Genomic DNA, 19,708 nt, shown 5'->3' with positions numbered 1-19,708 from the left:
ATAGAGTATTTAGTCTGAGTGAAAGGATTCGGTTTGGCAGGAATTTTCTTTTTGGGACTTTCAGGCCAAGAAGAATCTGCAGCTCATGAGACTGAGATATTGTTGTGCTGCAAAAGCACGTGAGTTAAGCTGCCCTTCTAATTTCTTATTTATTAAACCGAAATGTTGTGCTGCTAATATTTTGTTATACGGTTGTGCTGAACATTAGCATGTTTTTTTTGAGATATCTTATCTATCGGGTTCGCAAATAATAATCTTACGGTTCTGTAGTGAATCTGCACAAAACACTACCTACTACAATTACTGAACTCACATGAAAATAACCCCAAGTATGAAATTGACAAAACAAGTTACAGAACTATTCTACGAGGTAAAGGTAACACTATTAATAAACGTATAATTCATTGCTATAACTGCCAAGTTGTCAACCATTTGTTAGTTTCTTTTTATAAAATGCAGGCTATTGAGCAATTTGTTTACATTGACTATTTGACTGGCCTGTTATTTTCATCTCAGTTGATATCTCTTGACATGGGTGCGTTTATTGCTGGCGCAAAATATTGTGGAGAGTTCGAAGATTGACTCAAGGCAGTCTTCAAGGAGGTTACAGAATCAGACGGCCAGATTATTCTTTTCATTGATGAAATCCATACTGTCGTTAGAGCTGGTATATTAAAGTCCAGATAATCTTTTGTTATACGAAATATACTAAATATGATCTAAAGTTCGTATCTGTTTGTAGGGGCTACCAACGGTGCAATGGATGCTGGCAATCTGTTGAAGCTGATGCTTAGTCGTAGAGAGTTGAGATGCATCGGTGCAACAACATTAGACGAGTATCGTAAGTATATCGAAAAAGATCGTTCACTAGAACACCGTTTTCAACAACTTTATGTTGACCAACCGACAGTTGAGGATACAGTTTCCATACTTCATGGACTTCATGAAAGATATGAACTGCATCTGTTGAAGCGTCCACTTTTTACCAGATAAAGGTAATATAAATTTTAATAAATCTAAAGATCAGCTGATTACCTCATGTTACATATATTAGCGTAATCGAACTTTATTATGTGTATGGTGTGAGTTGCAGCCATTGTTATGGTAGATGAAGCGGCTACTAAACTGCTAAACTGAAAATGGAGGTTCCGGATTACAAGGTATGGTGTGCCTCATGTAAGAAATATAATTTATTTATTATTTTGTACCTGTTATCAGGATCAAGTGAAAACTAAATATTTGGTCGGATCTGTAAAAACTTGAATTTGGATCTAATAAGTCAGACAAATTCATGGTTCATATATTTCCATTGAAATGCTAAGAAAAAAATTGAAAGATTTTCCGTTGAAGAAAATCGACAAATTCACAGATGCAAAGATACAAATCTGTGAAGTTGTCGCCTTTAATGCTTCAAAATTAATCGAACACATCAATTGAGGTCATAGTTACTAAAGGCGCGAGGCGCACTCAGGGCCATTTGTTGGGCCCGGGGCTTTATTTGCGCCTAGGCCCTCGCTTTAATAACTATGACATGAACCATAGTTATTAAAGCCGCGAGGCGCCCTCAGGGCGATTTGTTGGGCCCGGTAATTAAAACTTTGTTTGTGTGGATATATAATCACAGCATCTCAACCCAACCCAGCCCGTTTCAACACATACTATAAATCTCTTGTTTTGTCCCGTGCCCAACCTGCCCATATCGCCATCTCTAACCATTATCTTATGCTTAATGCTCTCAGGTGACTGCACTGAAAGCTGGAAGCTTAGGGATAGGAAAGGTGGTGGATGTATTAGACACTCTTGGAAGCATTGTGAAAAGTCTAAACTCGGGTAGTCAATTCGTCACAGGGCCCACAACAGAAGGCACTAAACTATGTATTTTGTCATTTGAGGTTGCCAACACTGTTATGAAGGGTTCTAGCCTTATGAACACGTTGTCAGATAGAAATATAAGGCATCTAAAAGAAGTAGTATTTCTTTCCGAAGGCGCACAAAGTTTAGTATCTAAAGACGTGGACGAGCTTTTAAGAATCGTCGCAGTAGATAAGAGGTTCAAAATCATAGATTTTGTTCACGAGTCATTTATTTTGGTATTATTTTAGTTAATGGTATATGCAGATTTTGCAGGGCCGAGCTGAAAATCTTTACGGGAGAAGTGGTTCGGTTTGGAAATAGATGTAAAGATCATCAGTGGCACAATTTGGATGTTTATTTTGAGAAGTAACTTGTGCATATTTATACTCTTATGCCACTTCTTGTTATTGGAGGTGGCTGTTTTATCCATTTATTTATAAACGGGTCAATTTTAGTTGTTTATTCAAATGGGTCAAATCAATTTTTTAGCTAGAAGGGGAATGGTTTGAATAGGTTGAAACTTGAAAACCACCCAAATTATTCGAAGATCTTGATTTACTAAATATAATATTTTTATGTTAAGCATAATTAAAGCAATTAAATTTTTTATCTTAAAATGAAATGCCAAACTAAGATTTTTAACCTTAGAATGTTGTTGATATGTTATTTGACCAAAGTGAAAATCTGTTTATCCAAAACATTTACAAGTGGTTGTGTGACTTGAAATCACAATGATTAGATTACTAGGCCATTTATGTTGTTACTTGTGATTATCATGGACTAGAAGATTTATGTGTGATGTGTAACTGACCATATATATAAGATTTTTATGTGTGATGTGTAAAGTTAGTTATTACACACATACACCTTCTAGACTATGATATTTACAGTTAAATATATTACTCTATGTAATATAGATAATCAATTTCAAAACACCTTTTTGTGTGGAAGCTTAATGTATTAAGAATAATGTACGCGATGAGTTTGACTACCGGCGGTTCTAGACTCTCAAGTTAAACTTGGAATGAGAATAGAGGTATTATGGTCATATCCAGAACCTTGTTACACCCCAACTAGCACAAAACGACTGACACTTTCAGTTGTGATGCATAAGTTACATACTTTCATGAAGCTGATAATGTAATTATACTTCTTTATGTACTGCAACTGTCACGACCTGCTTTTTGGCCCGTTATGCAGTTCTGGCCGTCTCAAGTTCTTTGAGGGCTCAAAGCGTATAATAAAGTTGGGTGGGTAGCAAATGTAGCAGATTATATCATGCCCATTTCATGGATCTAATCATGGATACTAATTCTTTTTTGGGTGAATTCAAAAATTTTAAGTGTCAATATTTTATAAAAGGGCTTTTCTGGCGTTTTGAGTACGGACACTTTTACCATCTTAACACTTACGATGAAGGTATCAACAAAATAACCCACAAATGGTACAAAACATTTTTTTTATGACAACGGTATCAAATCCAGTCGGTTTCATGTTTTTTTTTTGCATGAATCAGTATCATGATTGTACTAATGGTGGAGGTGAAAATACCATTCCAACCCACTAATATGAAAACGAGATTGGATTAAGGTATATGGATGTGCACAAATTCTTCTTGTGTATAAACCGATACATTTAGCATCTGATATCATTATTGTTAATAAGGTTGTGGATAAACCTACTTTTGATATTTTTGAGAAAAATATTTATGGTTTAAATACGTTTTCGTATAGAAATTTTTGGGTATATACGTTTTCGACCCTCCGTCGAAAACGTCAAGCTTCGCCACTACCGAAGGCCTCATTGTAACTGGTGATACGATTCATCATTCAAAACCGTTGATTTACCCACATCTTTAAAACCCCTCGTAACGTAACTAGAATCACACAATTTTCTTTGTTTTCTCCTGAAGCCGGTAACCGGCCGTCGCACATTAACCACCAAACGCTATCACAAAACCAACAATCGCCGCACACCGCTGATTCTCCGTCGCTGAAGAAGGCCGTAACTGACCCTCACATTCTGCTACACTGCCACCATCGTCGTCGCACGCCACATCAGAAACTACATCCCCGTACATAGCCCTAAACACACCAACTTAAGTGATATGTTTCCCGCCGCATCGCGCGGGTAAACGACTAGTATAGTTATATAGATAAGTAACTCAAGAAAAAATAAAAGCCCAAGAAACATACTATCCCAACTCAATACCAAAACCTAACTCTAATTCCTAAAAATTCAAATCAGCACCTAATCTCATGCTACATACCTCCTGCCACATACCTCGTTGTTGTTCAAGTTCAACTTATACGGATACGGTACAATCTCCTACCTCGTCGGCTACTTCAAATTAGCAGAGGTACAATCTCTTACCTCCTGCCACATACCTCGCTGCTGCTCAAGTTCAACTCATACGAATACGGTACAATCTCCTACCTCGCCAGCTACTTCAAATCAGCAGAGGTACAATCTCCTACCTCCTACCACATATCTCGTTGCTGCTCATGTTCGATTTTTAGGATCCATTTTTGTGCTTCTTGATATTGTTAAGAACATTTTTAGGATCATGATTTTAGTTAACTATTGCTTTTGTTAGTAAGGTGTTGGACATGTTTTAATTAAGTTAGGATTTGTCTTTTTTGAATGTAGCATTGTAATAGTCTTGATTTCAATTTTTTGTGTTGCTACACGTGTTTTAATTTCGGTGCTGAGAAAAACCGAGCGAAAACGATCCGCTCATTCAAATTCAATCCGAGCAAGAGCATCATTTTTGTGCTCGGTTTTGCAAATTTGATCCGATCAGATCGGATCGGTTGTAATTCAATCCGAGCATGAGCAGACTCTCGCTCGGATCGGATCAGATCGGCTCATGAACACCCCTAGACAAAACAGACGTACCCGCTGCAACATACGGGCCTTCCCACTAGTTGTAATATATCCAATGTTGCGCCTTGCTAATCTCTATCTCTATCTCTATCTCTATCTCTATCTCTATCTCTATCTCTATCTCTATACTTTTTAAATAAAAATAAAGTACACTTGTCATGATTTCATGTTCTTTCCTTAATTGTAGGTTTCTATAGGTTAGACACGTGGCAGGTTGTAGTTCCACCGTTATAATTTTAGAAAGCTCTAAAAATTTTCGAATAAAATTGTTTAGTCATGTTTAAAATAAGTTTTAGGTATATAATATAATAATGACGGTAATAGATGCCAACAACATGTGACAACTGTCAAATTTGTATGTATCCGTACGTTTAATTAATATTGATTTATGCTTAATGATTGTGCTTAATTAATACTTTTGATTAAACTGCTTTCTGATTTCTGATACATACATACACATGCATCACATTCATACTGTCACTCCATTTATTACACACAAACTTTAGTGACAAACTTGATGCGCAAAGCACAGTTAGCACACTGAGCGAATAACCGAGAAAACATGCTGACAATGCCAGCACCTAGACAGACAATGTTTTGAGGCTAGTATGAGCCAGAGACAGGATACTACACTAGTAGGGAGTGTAGGGAAGTAAGGACCATAAAACTGCGTCACTAGGTGATAGTTATAGTGCCGGGAAGTGCCTAAAACACACTCTAAATGCAGAATTCTGCACTTAATAACAAAATTCAGCATTTAACTATGCTAGTAATGTGCAAAAACTTAACCAAATGGTCTTGTACACTTTCCAAAGTGTCGGGAATTAATTGTGACACAAAAAGTGTTATAAAAGACACTTTATGGATTAATTAAGCACTTTAACGGAACAACACCCAACCGAACAACCGAACATTACCCTGAACACAAAAATATTGTCAAACACATTGTTTTTATTTTTCTGAGCTAGTTAGGGTCCCCGAACACCCTAACACGCTATATATTACATAACACACATTAAGCTCTAACTTAACCTTAGATTTCCATCTTGAACACTAACTAACTTAGTTAAAATCCAACTAGACCCCCCCCCCCTCAACCATACGGTTACAAGGGGTGGCTCCCCACCTTGTATTTCTTGAATTATTTAATATGTGTGTCATGTACTAATGAGACATTAAAACTAAGGGATAAAAGAATGTTGGAGGATTTCTTATATAACCACAAGACATTCCTTCATTCATCATCATCTTCATCTCTCACTCAAACTTATCTCTCCCTTCTCCCATGGTTTCGGCCGAAAGTAACACCACACACCACCACCATTTTGTTTCAAGCTCATCCAATCCAAGATCCATACACGGTGTAAGAAGGTGAATAACAAAGTGTGGAACACTCAGAAGTTGAAGGACCTTCTCTATTTGCCATTAACCACCTCATTTCTACTCTTGATCTTCCCTAGCTTAAAAGCTAGTAGTAAGTCTCTTAGATCTTCATTCTCTTCATGTTTTTTATGGTTAATAGTAAAAGAATGATGAAATATCAAGAAAACACTAAAAACATAAACAAAGTCTTGAACATAAACTAACTTAGTGATAAAGTATGGTTAAAATGATGAAGAAATCATGAGATTTATGTGTTGTGATGCTTGTTGGTTATTGTTTGCTAGTAGAAATGATATGGATCATCATATGGACTTGCTAGATCATGATTAAAAACATGAACTAGCAAGATGGGAAAGTTAGAAATGTGTAGGATGATGGAATCATCCACACATAAACTATGAATTTGAATGAATAAATGTTTTCTTGAAAAATAAAGATCAAAGTGGGTTATAATCTTGTAGATCTAAAGATCCATGAGTGGTTTTTCGAAAGAACCAAGTGAAAAGTATGAGTTTCGTTAAAACTTGGATCTTACATAAACTAACCTCATTTTTTTGGTGGATAAACAAGTGTAGAAACACTTGTGTAAAAGAAAATTTCACAAAGAAATCTTTTTAGAAAATATGACTAGAAGTTGTGAAAATTCAAACTCTTTAAAAATGAAGTTTTTAAGGAACTAATCACATTTTTAAAGATAACAAGACTTACAAAGTATGCTAGTAAGTTACTACACATTTTTATAAATTTTCAAGTTCATAAGTTTATAGTTTATGCTTGTTTCTAACAAGTTTGGTAAATAGAGATTGTATGTTGTTGAATAAGAATCGTTTGAATGAATTTTTGAAAAGAAAATGATATGCTAGTAAGCTTGGACGCCTCCATTTACAAAGGAAACTCTGGCGAAATTTTTCTAAAAATCCAACACTTAGAAAATATTTTTCTAGCAAGTGTTACAATTATATTTTTTACCTTGTTTTCAAATAAACTTCGCCATGATTTTATTTACAAAAATACCAAGTGCCGGAGGTTGATTTTCGTAAATGAATTTGATAAATATATATTTAGATATATATTTTATACTAAAACGCTTGTGTGATTGTTTGTTTATTCTATGAACAAGTTATATTATTTTAGGGTAAAATAATATAACTTACAAAATACCATGGAAATTACAACTCCAAAATAATACCAAAAAAAATCACAAGGAATAAATAGTTAAGTTACACACATAATATTGTGAAACCAAACACAAAAACGTGACTTATGAAATATTTCGGGATATACCATTACACTATATTTTTGGTAAATCTTATTTTGGAAATGAAAGAAGTGAAAATATGATTTCGTAAATATTACCAAGTATATCATATTTTTGACAACGAGAATATATATTATTTTTGGGAGTTAAAAATATATTTTCCTAGTATATTTAGAAGATATATAATTTTTGAGAAAAAATATATATTTTCTGGGACAATACATGATTGAACAAAATAAGTTTATATATTTAAGTGAGACTTGAAATATATGTTTTTGGGAATATATATTAACATATTTTTATTTGGAACAATACACCGAAATACGACGCCATTACTTGGCAAGATATACAAATACAAATACGAAAATACATGTATGAGATACCCCCACCCTTGGGAAGGAAATACGAAGTCAATATACTTGAGAAGTAGGAATACGAAATATTGATTAACAATTATTCCAAACATTAACTATAATTTAAAGTTAAAATAATTATTTTAACTAATAATTATAACCTGGAATAATTTTGGAAACACAAGAAACGTAACTCAAAAACCTTCATACTAAGCAAGGCACGGCCCATTCGTCTAATAGACGTTAGTCCACTGTAGGTGTCGTGTTGGCTGAGGAGACTTGGGTTACACATACTGAAGACGCAATATTGTGAGTTCATGTTCCCCCTTTTCTCCTTACTGTTTTCAGTTTTATACTTCTGGGGTGAAATACATGTTACAATTATTACAAACGTTTATTACGCGGTATGGTTAGCTTAAGGAGGGTTTACTACTTAGATCATGTGAGTGGGTAGGCGGATACTTAAGGCCATTAATCCTCGTCGTAGGACCGAGGGACATGAGTGATAGATCTATTTGGGTGTAGCGAGCCCCACCCCTGAGTCCGCCGAGTAGACCACGTGGTGACTGTGTCTTACAGCCGAAGCCCGGTAACAAATTTGCTAGGTTTGAGTCTCCTGCATCACTTCACACATACCATTGGCTTTGCAACCCAGTGGTGATCTCTTTTTCCTTATTGCTACATATCAGGGACTTACATACTTACTTACAACATTTTCAAAGGTTTATACATACACACAAATGAACACATGAACTCGCTCAACTTTGGTTGATGTTTTTCAAACTACATGTATTTCAGGAAATTTTAATGGATCTGGCGGGCGTTGGAAGTTTTTATGCTGCGTTAAGAATAAAGATGTCATCCATGGTCTTTGAGTTTGGATGGTGTGTCTTATTCCTGGACGAGACATGTCTTCCAAACCTTGGTATTATTCAATATCTTTTGACGAGTCCTTAATGAACTCAAAAACAATTTGTACGATTTGTAAAAATTGAATTTGGTGTCTACGTTTTAAAACAATATTGTTATGTTTTGAACTTATTTTATGGATGACAAACCTATGGTTTTATCATATAGTTGATGTTAGGATTGAATGCAATGATATTAAGAAAGTCACGCCATAATCACGCTTCCGTAAAAGTCAGGGTGTGACACAACATTTGTTGTTGATTTGAAGATTATAATACTTTTCGTTTATCAGTTTTTTATTTGAAAAACAAATAAGCAAGTTTATGTAATATAATAACGTAACGTGAAAATGAAAAATATGGTATGACTTATTAAATAAAAAATGAAAGTGAAAATCATCTATTCTTTAAATTCTCAAATGAAGTCGTTCAAGAAATTAATGAGTGTTTATTTTGACGAAGAAAGAGAATACCTATGTTCATATAGATTTCTCATTAGGAAAAAGTCAATGAACCATTAGATGAACGTTTATACTCTCCCGATGCTTTCAACGGTCTTAAAATATATGGTTGCCAAATCATATGTTAGTTTTGAAGGTCGGTGTTAAGTAATGTCATTAAGAAATATTGACCAAAGAAGTGATTTATGTGTTGACACGATACTAAAAATACTATCACCTCACAAACGGGTTATAGAAGCTAAAATCATATCTGAATGTAATATTGGAATCTGGATTTTCATTCCAAGAATTTATTTGATGACTTCAAATAAAATGATTTCTTTGAAGTTTCAGAGAATACAATCTCCATTATAAATATGTTTTGCAATGACTACTAATAAAAGCCAGGGACACGCATTATCTAAGGTTGGTTTGTTTCTAAAAGATCCAGTTATCACACATGGATAATTGTATGTGGCGTTGTCAAGAATTAATATTAATAGTAGAAACGAAGTTAAACTACTAATATTTGAAAGAGATGACACAATGACAATTAAAACAATACATGTTGTATACAAACTGTTAAAGAGATTAACATTCTCAATTTTAATACTTTATCCTTTCCTTTTTTTCTTTAACTCAGCTGCTCTATTTTGTTGCAAGGTTTGGGTTGTCTTCTTATCTTTTGCGTTGTGGGCTTTGGCTTGCTTGTTGGACCGGGATTTGGACTGTGGGCTATCTCCAAAGGCTGCAAAGGGCCTGCTAGGTTTTCTTTATGCTATTTATATTATGTTTGTTGGTGGGTGTCAAAGATATCAAGAAACAATCTGCCCACTTTTTTCAAACCCATTTACTTTCTTATTCTCACATGTTATTCGTGAGAGTTCGGCTGCAATCATTAGTTTTATCAACATTCGATGATCAAGTTTTGTCATCAAGTCAATCTGTTATGACCAATTCCTTTGAATTTTGAAGATTATTAATAATAATAAAAGATCCAGTTCCTTGGTTTTGTGCATTGTCTTGAGTTTTCTGATATGGTATCAGAGCTCAAAGGGTGAATCTCACCTTCTTGGTGTTTTCTGTTGCTAGTTATCATCGAATTAACAGTCCCTGTTAATCTTTCACCATTCGCTCTGTAGTAGGGGTTCTAGATCTGTTTTTTCGGATCTAGGCTTTCGGCTGTTCTCGGTTCAGACCAGATCTGGTTCAAGGAAAGTTTTTGTTCACGTCGTAAAGCATCGGATTGTTCTTTTTTCCCTCACAGTTTGTAACCCTAATTGAAGGTTACAACTGTGAGTTCTTTATTTGGCGAACCCTAACTTAGGAAATCCCCTCGGTGAGATCTTTCTGTTTTTTCTTTGTAGTTATTATGTCGGTTATTGATTTGGTTTTTTGGTTAGTTACTCAAGTTTTTGGTATCTTGGTTGATCACTTGCTTGGTTCGCTATATTTACTGGTTCTGTGTTCTTTGCTATCTTGTTTGGTTATTGTGTTTTTACTATGGGAGATAATATAGAAAAAACTGAATCATCTGTTAATTTGGTTAGTAAACTTGATGCTAGTGATCCACTTTATTTACATGCCAGTGATTCCATTGGTCTTACTGTTGTTAATATTAAGTTGAAAGGAACAGAAAATTATGTGGTGTGGTCAAATGCTATGAAACTTGCTTTAATAGCTAAGAATAAATTAGGGTTTATTGATGGATCTTGTAAGAGGTCAACAACTGATGAAGCCTTAGCTAGTCAGTGGGATAGATGCAATTCAATTGTTTTAACTTGGATTATGAACTCTGTTTCTGATGAACTGTATGTTGGTCAAGTTTATTCTAAACTTGCATCTGAGGTGTGGGATGATCTTAAGGAAACTTATGATAAAGTAGATGGCTCGGTTGTATTTGGTTTATTTCAAAATATTAATTCTGTTAGCCAAAATGGTACTAGTGTTTCTGAATATTATCACAGAATTAATACTATGTGGAAACAATTTGACGCTATGCTACAGTTGCCTTCTTGTACTTGTCATGCTTTTACTAAGTTTAATGAGTTTAATCAGTTAATCAAACTTATGCAGTTCTTGATGGGATTAGATGACATTTATCAACCGGTTAGAACAAATCTTTTAACAAGAGATCCTCTTCCAACTGTCAAAACTGCTTTTTCTATAATATCTAGAGAGGAATCACATAGGGATTCAAATAGTTCCTCTAAGGTTCCAAATGTTGATTTTGCTGCTAAAACTAATCAATTCATTGACAATAAAAAACGTTTTAACAAAGGTCCTAATCCCAACTTGAAGGGCACTCACTGTAATAAGATATGGCATGTGGTGGATAAATGTTTTGAGCTTCATGGATACCCATCTAATTTTAGACCACGACCTAATCAGAACAATAATCAATCGTCTAAGCCTAATAGTACTGCTAATCATTCTGTGAGTGACAAATCTGTTAGCAATTCTTTGAATTCTCTTACTTCAGAACAGTTCTCTAAGCTCTTAGGTTTGCTTGGTGAGAAAAAGATTGATGATGGGTCTAAGACAAATGTTGGAGGTAAAAGTTACAATGTGATTTCATCTTTAGGTTGTTACAAGAGGTCTTATTGTTTTAACAGTAAAGCTTGGTCACATAATAATATGAGTTAGATTATTGATTCTAGTGCTAATCAACACATGATTATGTCAAGTGAAAATATGTTTAATAAAGTTGATGTTTCTGATTATAATATAACTGTTAAACACCCTAATGGTACTGATGCCAAAGTCACTACAATAGGGTGTTATAAATTATCCAACTCTGTTATTTTAAGAGATGTCTTTGTGGTCCTTGAATACTGTGTCACTTTGATCTCTATGCATAAATTAGCTGTTAGTGCACTTACGTCTGTCGACTACGTCTTCCATCATGTCTTAGTATTGGATAGATCAGTCATGACAAAATAACCTAGAAACACTAGATTGTAAAGGTTCGCTTATGTATATAGGTCTAGGTTCGCTCATGAGTACATATCTAGTATAGGTTCGCTTATGTGACTGCTTGTCAGGTTCGCTTATATGGTTGAGTGCAGGTTCGCTTATATGGTCTTGACCATATAAGCGGATCTCCTTCCCTATATATAGTTGGTTACTTCAAGCGAACCTAGAACACATAGTTGAAGGTGTTTTTCTTCCGACAAGCCACGAAGTGCTGTCGAAGTGCTATCTGAACGTGTAATCGAGTTATTGATCAATAATACAGCAAGTTTAAAGTGAATCCAGCTGAAATAGCACCAAATCATTAGTTTCCGCCTCTTGATTTGGATAGGAATTTCTCTGATCGACTCAAACAGGGCCGAACACGATCCTACAAGTGGTATCAGAGCTTAGGAGGAGGAGTTCTTGCCATTTTAGCTACATTTCATCTATTTTTCTACACTTTCTTCACATTTTCAAAATTTTTTACGGTAAAACCGGCTCAAAATCACACACTGCACTCGGAATCATGGTCTAGTAAACCCTTGAACTTTTCAGATCTAAAATCAACCTAGAAGTTAAGATTTTAAGGGGTTCGCTCGTACGTACTTGTTCGAACAGTGACATCAGCAAGTTAATTGGTTCGCTTTTAGTGACAGATTCTGAGTGGGTTCGCTTAAAATTACAAGACAGGTCCGCTCTTTTGAACATTCTTTTTAGTAGGTCCACTTGAAAATTCAATCAGGTTCGCTCGAAGGAACAGGTTCGCTCCAAAAACAATCAGGTCCGCTCCAGATTATCTGATAGGTTCGCTTCAACAGTAGATCCACTCTAAGCTACCAGATAGATCCACTCCAAAGAAATTGTTAGGTCCGCTCCAAGCTACCTGTTAGGTTCGCTCGACTGGTCTGCTTATCTGTTTCGCTCGTAGGTCCGCTCATCTGGTTCGCTCCAAGTGACAATATAGTAGTTTCGCTTTTACGACACTTGGTTGGTTCGCTTTTCTGGACAGTTGGTGGTTCGCTTATTTGAATAGTTTGTATAAGTTTGAAAGTTTTGTGAATCTTGGATAATTGAGCAATGGACACTGAATTCTATAACGCTTTTGCAACCCGATTTCAATGACTCAAAGTGCTTTGATTGAAAATGAAACCGGAACGTCTCAGAAACCGCCTAACTCATGGATATTGATGATTATAACGTGTGGTCTGAATGTTTTGGAAATTGGGTCGAGGCTTATCATCTTGATGCGTGGGAACACACTGAGGAACAATATGTTAGACCCACAAAAAACAACGTTGCAAATGGTGCTCCGTTAACACTTAGAGAGATGAGTACTGAAGATAAAAAGAAATATCGAGATGAGAAATTGATGGTGAGTCTGCTTCAGCGAGCGATAAAAGAAGATATCTTGATACTGCTTCAACATGATGGAACTGCGTATTCAATTTGGACAGAATTGGAAGCAAAGTTTACGGGAAGTGATGATATGCTCAAGAATAAGATGTCTCTCATGAAGAAAGAATTTGATTTATTCCGGGGATTGAAAAATGAAAGTACCAAGCAGATAATTGATAGATATTGTAACTTGGTGAGAAACATGTCAAAACTTGGAGTTAAGAAAGATACTGATGAATTAATTGAAAAACTTGCAGATGCGCTTCCACATGAAACATGGGGAACGTTTCTGATGATGCTGAGATCCAATCGAAAAGATTACAAGAATATGACACTGGGAGATTTCATCAAGCACCTGGAAGCTCAAGAGATGGAGCAGAGGAAGATAGCTAGGATGAAGAATTATGATGGAGAACAAGACATCAGCTTGTATTACAAAAGTGGTGTTCCTGGAACGACAAATCATTCTCCAAAAATCGAAACTGCTTTCAGTGTTAAAGATTCTCCTGAAAAGAAGTCATCCCAGGGATCTAGCAGCACAAGATTTTCATCATTCGATCCAAACATTTCTGCAACAAAGAATGGAAAAAGACTTCAATGTAACATTGTATTAAATCTTGAAAGTGATCAAGATTATTCTGAAGAAGTTGCTAAGAATCAAATGTCTTTGTTGGGAATGGTGTTGGAATCTTATAGTAGTTTTGTGGCCGGAAAGATCGGTAATCCAATGCTCACGAAAGAGGATTACGATCAAATTGATGCTGAGGAAATGTAATTGATGGACATTAAATGGTGTATGGCTAGCGTGCTGAGACGAGCTGAAAAGTTTAAACAAATTAAGAGATGATTTCCGTGATGCAAATGTTTCAACTTTAGGCTTTGATAAATCTAAAGTTACGTGTTTTCGTTGCAGGGAAAAGGGGCATTTCAAGAGGGAGTGCAAAAATCGTGAAGCTACCGAAGCCCAAAATCCTTTTGGTAACAACGATTATCACAAAAAGGAGATTTATCACCAAGTCACACCACCAGCACAGCATCAGGCACAAACTGCTCATGGAAGAGATGTGATTGATGGTTCAAAAAGATCATGTCTAGGCAAATATGAAAATTTTACATGGGATAAGTATCTTCCAACAAACAGCAAAGTGTGTCTAGCAGAACAAGATGATGAAAAATTGGCTGAAGGCTTCAATTGGGATGATTTTTGCCCAGATAAAGATCTCATGGCCAAAGAGATGTCCAAAAACACTTTAAATGCTCTCTTTGCTAATGCTTATGATTTGAAATGTGCAGAACGAAACAGGAAAGTCATGGAAGCTGCTGAAGCAAGACGAAGAAAGCTTGAAGAAGAGGAAGAAGAGGAAGAGCGATTAAAAGCTAAAGCTAAAGCTGAGAAAAAGAGAAGAGCTGAATTCTTACAACCAAACAGGACAGTCAAAGAGGTTCCTGAATTTGATGTTAAAGTGGATGCAGAACCAAGTGAAGTTCCAGAAAAGTGCATGAACTGTGATTCGCTTATTAAGCAGAACAATGAGTTGTTGCACAATATTCACAAGTTGAAAGAATCATATGATACAATGAAAAGAGAAATCAACAAGTATACTGATTCGAGTGGTGAACAAGCTGTGGCTATGAACACATTGAAAATAGCGTATCTTAGACATCTTGATGATGCAAATTTTCATATCAAGAAATGTGCTGATCTCGAGTTGGAGTTAGCAACACAAAAGATAGAAACTGAGAAAGTGAAAAAGTTATTAGAAAGTTACTCATGTTCTTCTTTTGTTGTTGACAGGATTTATCCAGTTGTGGAAAATTTGAAGACGTTTGAAGAAGTGAAGACGTCTGAAGAAAGGAAATCTATGACAAAAGACGAAGAAAAAGTGAAGACTTCTGGTAAAAAATCAAGTGTGGTCTACAATAGATGTCCGCTCCCGGTCGAAAAGGGATATTCACCTCGAAATCCAAATTCTGAGAGAGTCGAAAAAGCAATAAACTTAGAATGGGAGTCTGGGCCATCGAATAACTTACCAGAAAATATTGATGTCACGTACACGTCATCAGACACTGATCATGAGTCAAAGTTGATAAAAAGTGTGGTCGATCAAGTGTTGGATAAAGATGACAGTGAGGAATCAAATCCGGAGTCCAAACCAAAGTCAAAGTCTGTGTCTGATTCGTCAAAGCCGACAAATAAAAAGGACAAACGGGTTTATGATAAAGAGTTTTTACTTTCAAAATCTAATTTGAATGATGAATCGATCAAAGTGGCATATACTTTGAAAGGTTCTGACAAATTATATTCTAATGAGAGTTTTCCAATAAGAAGTGTCAGATTTGAAATGATTCAAAAGGTTTTCAAAATCACAGAAATTAATATTTCTAAAATAAAAGATTTAAATCTTTCCAGAAAACCTAAACAATACACTTCAAGAGATCAACAAAGAATCAACAAGAAAATGGGTTACAATTATGGTTATAGTTTTCAAAAGAAACCAAATCATAATCGTAATTTCAAAAAGAAAGGATTAGGTTTTGTTCCACCGAAAAATTATAAAAATGAAAAAATGTATAAACCAAAAACTATGTTTGTTTCAGGGAAAACGACAGAGGCTGAGAAAGAACAATCATTCAGAAAGCAGACAAATCAGGAATTCCTTGCCAAGAAGCAGGAAGAACTGAAGAAGAATGAGGTTCCGAAGAAGATTGAAAAGAGAACTTGTTTTCAGTGCAAGATTGCTGGTCATGTTGCTAGGAATTGTCCGAAGACATTCAGACGAAAACAGGAAGTCTCTGGTAAAATGAAAGAGAAAGTTGTTGAGAACACTGAACTGAAAACCCGGAAGTTTACTGGTTTTGAAAATTCAACTTTTGAAAAAGGAGAATGTTCAAAGAGTGCTTCAAGAAGAAAAGATAATGTGCCAAATCAAAAATGGGTTGTGAAAGGTTCAGGTAATAGTTCTGGTGATGAATCTGATTCCATAAAATCAGAGGAGCCACGTGTTGAGAAAAGGGTTGAAAAGAAAGTTCCAACTATGAACGATGAAAATTTTCCACCTTTGCGTGCTGAAAATTTTATGAAGAAAGTTGGAGAAGTTGAAATTTCAAATCAATTTTATTCTGACAAGAAGAAATTTGATGTTGAAAAAACTTTCAACGAAAATGTAAAACGTATCTTTGGACAAATGGTCAATGGTAAGGCCAAAAGCATCAAAGATTTTTATGCTTCCAAAGGACGTGTTTACAAGCCTGTTGAAAGAAAAGATGAAGAAGATGTTGTTACACCCAAGGAAGGTCAGGCTTGGGTGGATATATTTTTCAAAGAATAAAAACCTGACTTGCCGGAGATCCCTAGTTGGTAATCGTGGATCATGAATCGGCATCCTTCTAAATCTGTGTTTGAGGTTTTGCAGGACTTGCCGGAACTCCCAGGTTTGTAAGCGAGGACTAGGAATCGGCACCTTGAGAATTCAACCAACAGATGGTAATTGGTTGAAAAACAGGTTTGAAATGCTTAGTGATTTAGAAGGTGAACCAGTTGTTTCTACAAGTGCTTAAATCAGGGTCATTAAATACAACTTGAATTAACTATTATTCACAAGATTGGTAAAACAATGTAATGATTTGTACCCCAATTTTACAAGTGGTAATAACAACTAAACTTATTTTCCGGAAAAAACCATTTTGATTAAAACAAACTTAAGTGTTTTGAAATCATTATGGGAAAATAGTTTGTTGTGAGGGGGAGTTCTGATTGTTTAAGCCAAACGGTTGGAGAATTGAAGCAATTCAATATCAGTTGTCATGTTCTGTACAGTTTGTTTTCTATTTTCATTTAGATGTATTTGAATTTTAGGGGGAGTAAGAAATTTTAGAAATCCAAAAACATCAGAAAATTTGAAAAAACCAAAAACATGATAAAACTGAAAAATGAGTTTTGTTGCATAAAAGAGGAAATGATAGTACATCAGTGAACTATCACAACACGCTAAAGAATTGTAAAGCTAAAAGTGATAAACAATCTTACTGCGGATGTGTCAGTAGGTTTTCGCACATTTATTAAATTGAAACGAGATATAAACCTAAATTCGAACTTGCTTAATTCGTGGGTAACTATTCTTGAATATATGGGTAACCCCCGAAATCTTGTTTGAAAGGTCCCATATTCTGAGATACTAGGTCTTTATGCTCAGTGATATCTGGGGTATTATCCCAGGACTTCTGTTGTATGGAAATACTGACCTAGTCCCCGAATAATACTTTCTGCAAAAAGCTTTGAAATATAAGCTTGCCCTCAGCAATCTGATTAAACAATAAAATTGATAATCTTTGCTGTTGTAATAAAAGATCCTCTAAAGGGGACCCACCTAAAGTCGAAGCCGTCATCTCTCTGCGTATACGGAAGTATCGACCTGAGCTCTCACGGCCCTCGCACATTACCCCTTTACAGATATCATTTGTGGTATATTCACCTGTAAGACTGAATATTGGGATTTGGATACAGGAGTATATTCGAGTGGAGTGATACACAATTAAGTTTTAGTTTCTAAAACATTAATATCGTATCTCGAATCAATTGAAGTCTGTGTGAAAATTTCAGTGGACAAACCTACTGACAATCTAGGTAAATTGTTTAGAACTTAATATGTAATCAAGCTTAACGGTGTTAGTGATATGTTTTATAACTGATATGATCTTTTTGCACGAACTCACAAAAATATTGTCTGTAAATATTTCGTTTATGTATTTACTTTTATTAAAAATTTCAAAAAGATTTTTGGTGTGTTTTAGCATAAATTTTGAAAAATTCAAAAAGATTTTCGATAACTGATTTTGGAAAGCTGATTTTCAAAATTCTGAGTGCTAAACATGATGAACAAATGGTTTGGGTGAAAGTGTTTGAAGATTATTGAAATGAAGATGAGAAAAGTTTTTGTTATAAAACGTTATTCCTGCATGTGGTAAATTAGTTTTGAAAAACTTATCCACAACTGGTTATCAGAAAATTTATTTTTGGGTAGAGTTTTTGCAGGTTGACAAGGTTCCGAAACCTGAATGTGATAAAGTGCCAGGTTACAATCTAAGAATGAAGTTGTGAATTCCAGACTACGATCCCAGCTGTTTGAGAGGGGGAGTCTGAAGACACCGTGTCAACATTCGAGAGAGAGGAGTTTGTTGATGATGAAGAAAGTGAACGAGGATTCGTGAAATGACAGATATTTCAAAGGAAGATTGAAGACTGATAAAGACTGTAGATTGACATTTGTGAAGACTCGAAGACTCCGTCAACATCTGAGGGGGAGTTTGTTAGTGCACTTACGTCTGTCGACTACGTCTTCCATCATGTCTTAGTATTGGATAGACCAGTCATGACAAAATAACCTAGAAACACTAGATTGTAAAGATTCGCTTATGTATATAGGTCTAGGTTCGCTCATGAGTACATATCTAGTATAGGTTCGCTTATGTGACTGCTTGTCAGGTTCGCTTATATGGTTGAGTGCAGGTTCGCTTATATGGTCTTGACCATATAAGCGGATCTCCTTCCCTATATATAGTTGGTTACTTCAAGCGAACCTAGAACACATAGTTGAAGGTGTTTTTCTTCCGACAAGCCACGAAGTGCTGTCGAAGTGCTGTCTGAACGTGTCGACTACGTCTTCCATCATGGATTAGTATTGGATAGATCAGTCATGACAAAATAACCTAGAAACACTAGATTGTAAAGGTTCGCTTATGTATATAGGTCTAGGTTCGCTCATGAGTACATATCTAGTATAGGTTCGCTTATGTGACTGCTTGTCAGGTTCGCTTATATGGTTGAGTGCAGGTTCGCTTATATGGTCTTGACCATATAAGCGGATCTCCTTCCCTATATATAGTTGGTTACTTCAAGCGAACCTAGAACACATAGTTAAAGGTGTTTTTCTTCCGACAAGCCACGAAGTGCTGTCGAAGTGCTGTCTGAACGTGTAATCGAGTTATTGATCAATAATACAGCAAGTTTAAAGTGAATCCAGCTGAAATAGCACCAAATCATTAGTTTCCGCTTCTTGATTTGGATAGGAATTTCTCTGATCGACTCAAACAGGGCCGAACACGATCCTACATTAGCCAAGGATTATGTCAAGTGAAAATATGTTTAATAAAGTTGATGTTTCTGATTATAATATAACTGTTATACCCTTTTTGCTAATAAAATGAGTTTTACATAATGTTTTGATACCAAACTTTTTGCTACTGATTTTATATAATAAATAAAATATTTTGAACTTT

At 35.4% G+C, this 19,708-nt stretch overlaps 1 protein-coding gene across 1 annotated transcript; it reads left to right on the top strand.

The window, feature by feature from the left end:
* The first annotated feature begins 331 nt into the window (after nt 1-331).
* LOC110901137 (chaperone protein ClpB-like) lies at nt 332-993 on the top strand. The gene is made up of 3 exons (XM_022147983.1): nt 332-376; nt 460-535; nt 743-993. The coding sequence occupies exons 1-3, from the start codon at nt 332-334 to the stop codon at nt 991-993; spliced, it is 372 nt and encodes a 123-aa protein (XP_022003675.1).
* Nucleotides 994-19,708: the final 18,715 nt, after the last annotated feature.

Source organism: Helianthus annuus, chromosome 8 (assembly GCF_002127325.2).
Source record: "Helianthus annuus cultivar XRQ/B chromosome 8, HanXRQr2.0-SUNRISE, whole genome shotgun sequence".
Classification (NCBI taxonomy): domain Eukaryota; kingdom Viridiplantae; phylum Streptophyta; class Magnoliopsida; order Asterales; family Asteraceae; genus Helianthus; species Helianthus annuus.
The sequence above is the reverse complement of the archived record's forward strand: the minus strand, read 5'-3'. Positions and strand labels throughout refer to the sequence as shown.

Coding starts and splice junctions, on each gene's coding strand:
- LOC110901137 (XM_022147983.1), top strand. CDS start 332: ATGAAATTGACAAAACAAGTTACAGAACTATTCTACGAGGTAAAG. Junction 377..459: donor AACTATTCTACGAGGTAAAG/GTAACACTATTA, acceptor TATAAAATGCAG/GCTATTGAGCAATTTGTTTA. Junction 536..742: donor GTTGATATCTCTTGACATGG/GTGCGTTTATTG, acceptor ATCTGTTTGTAG/GGGCTACCAACGGTGCAATG.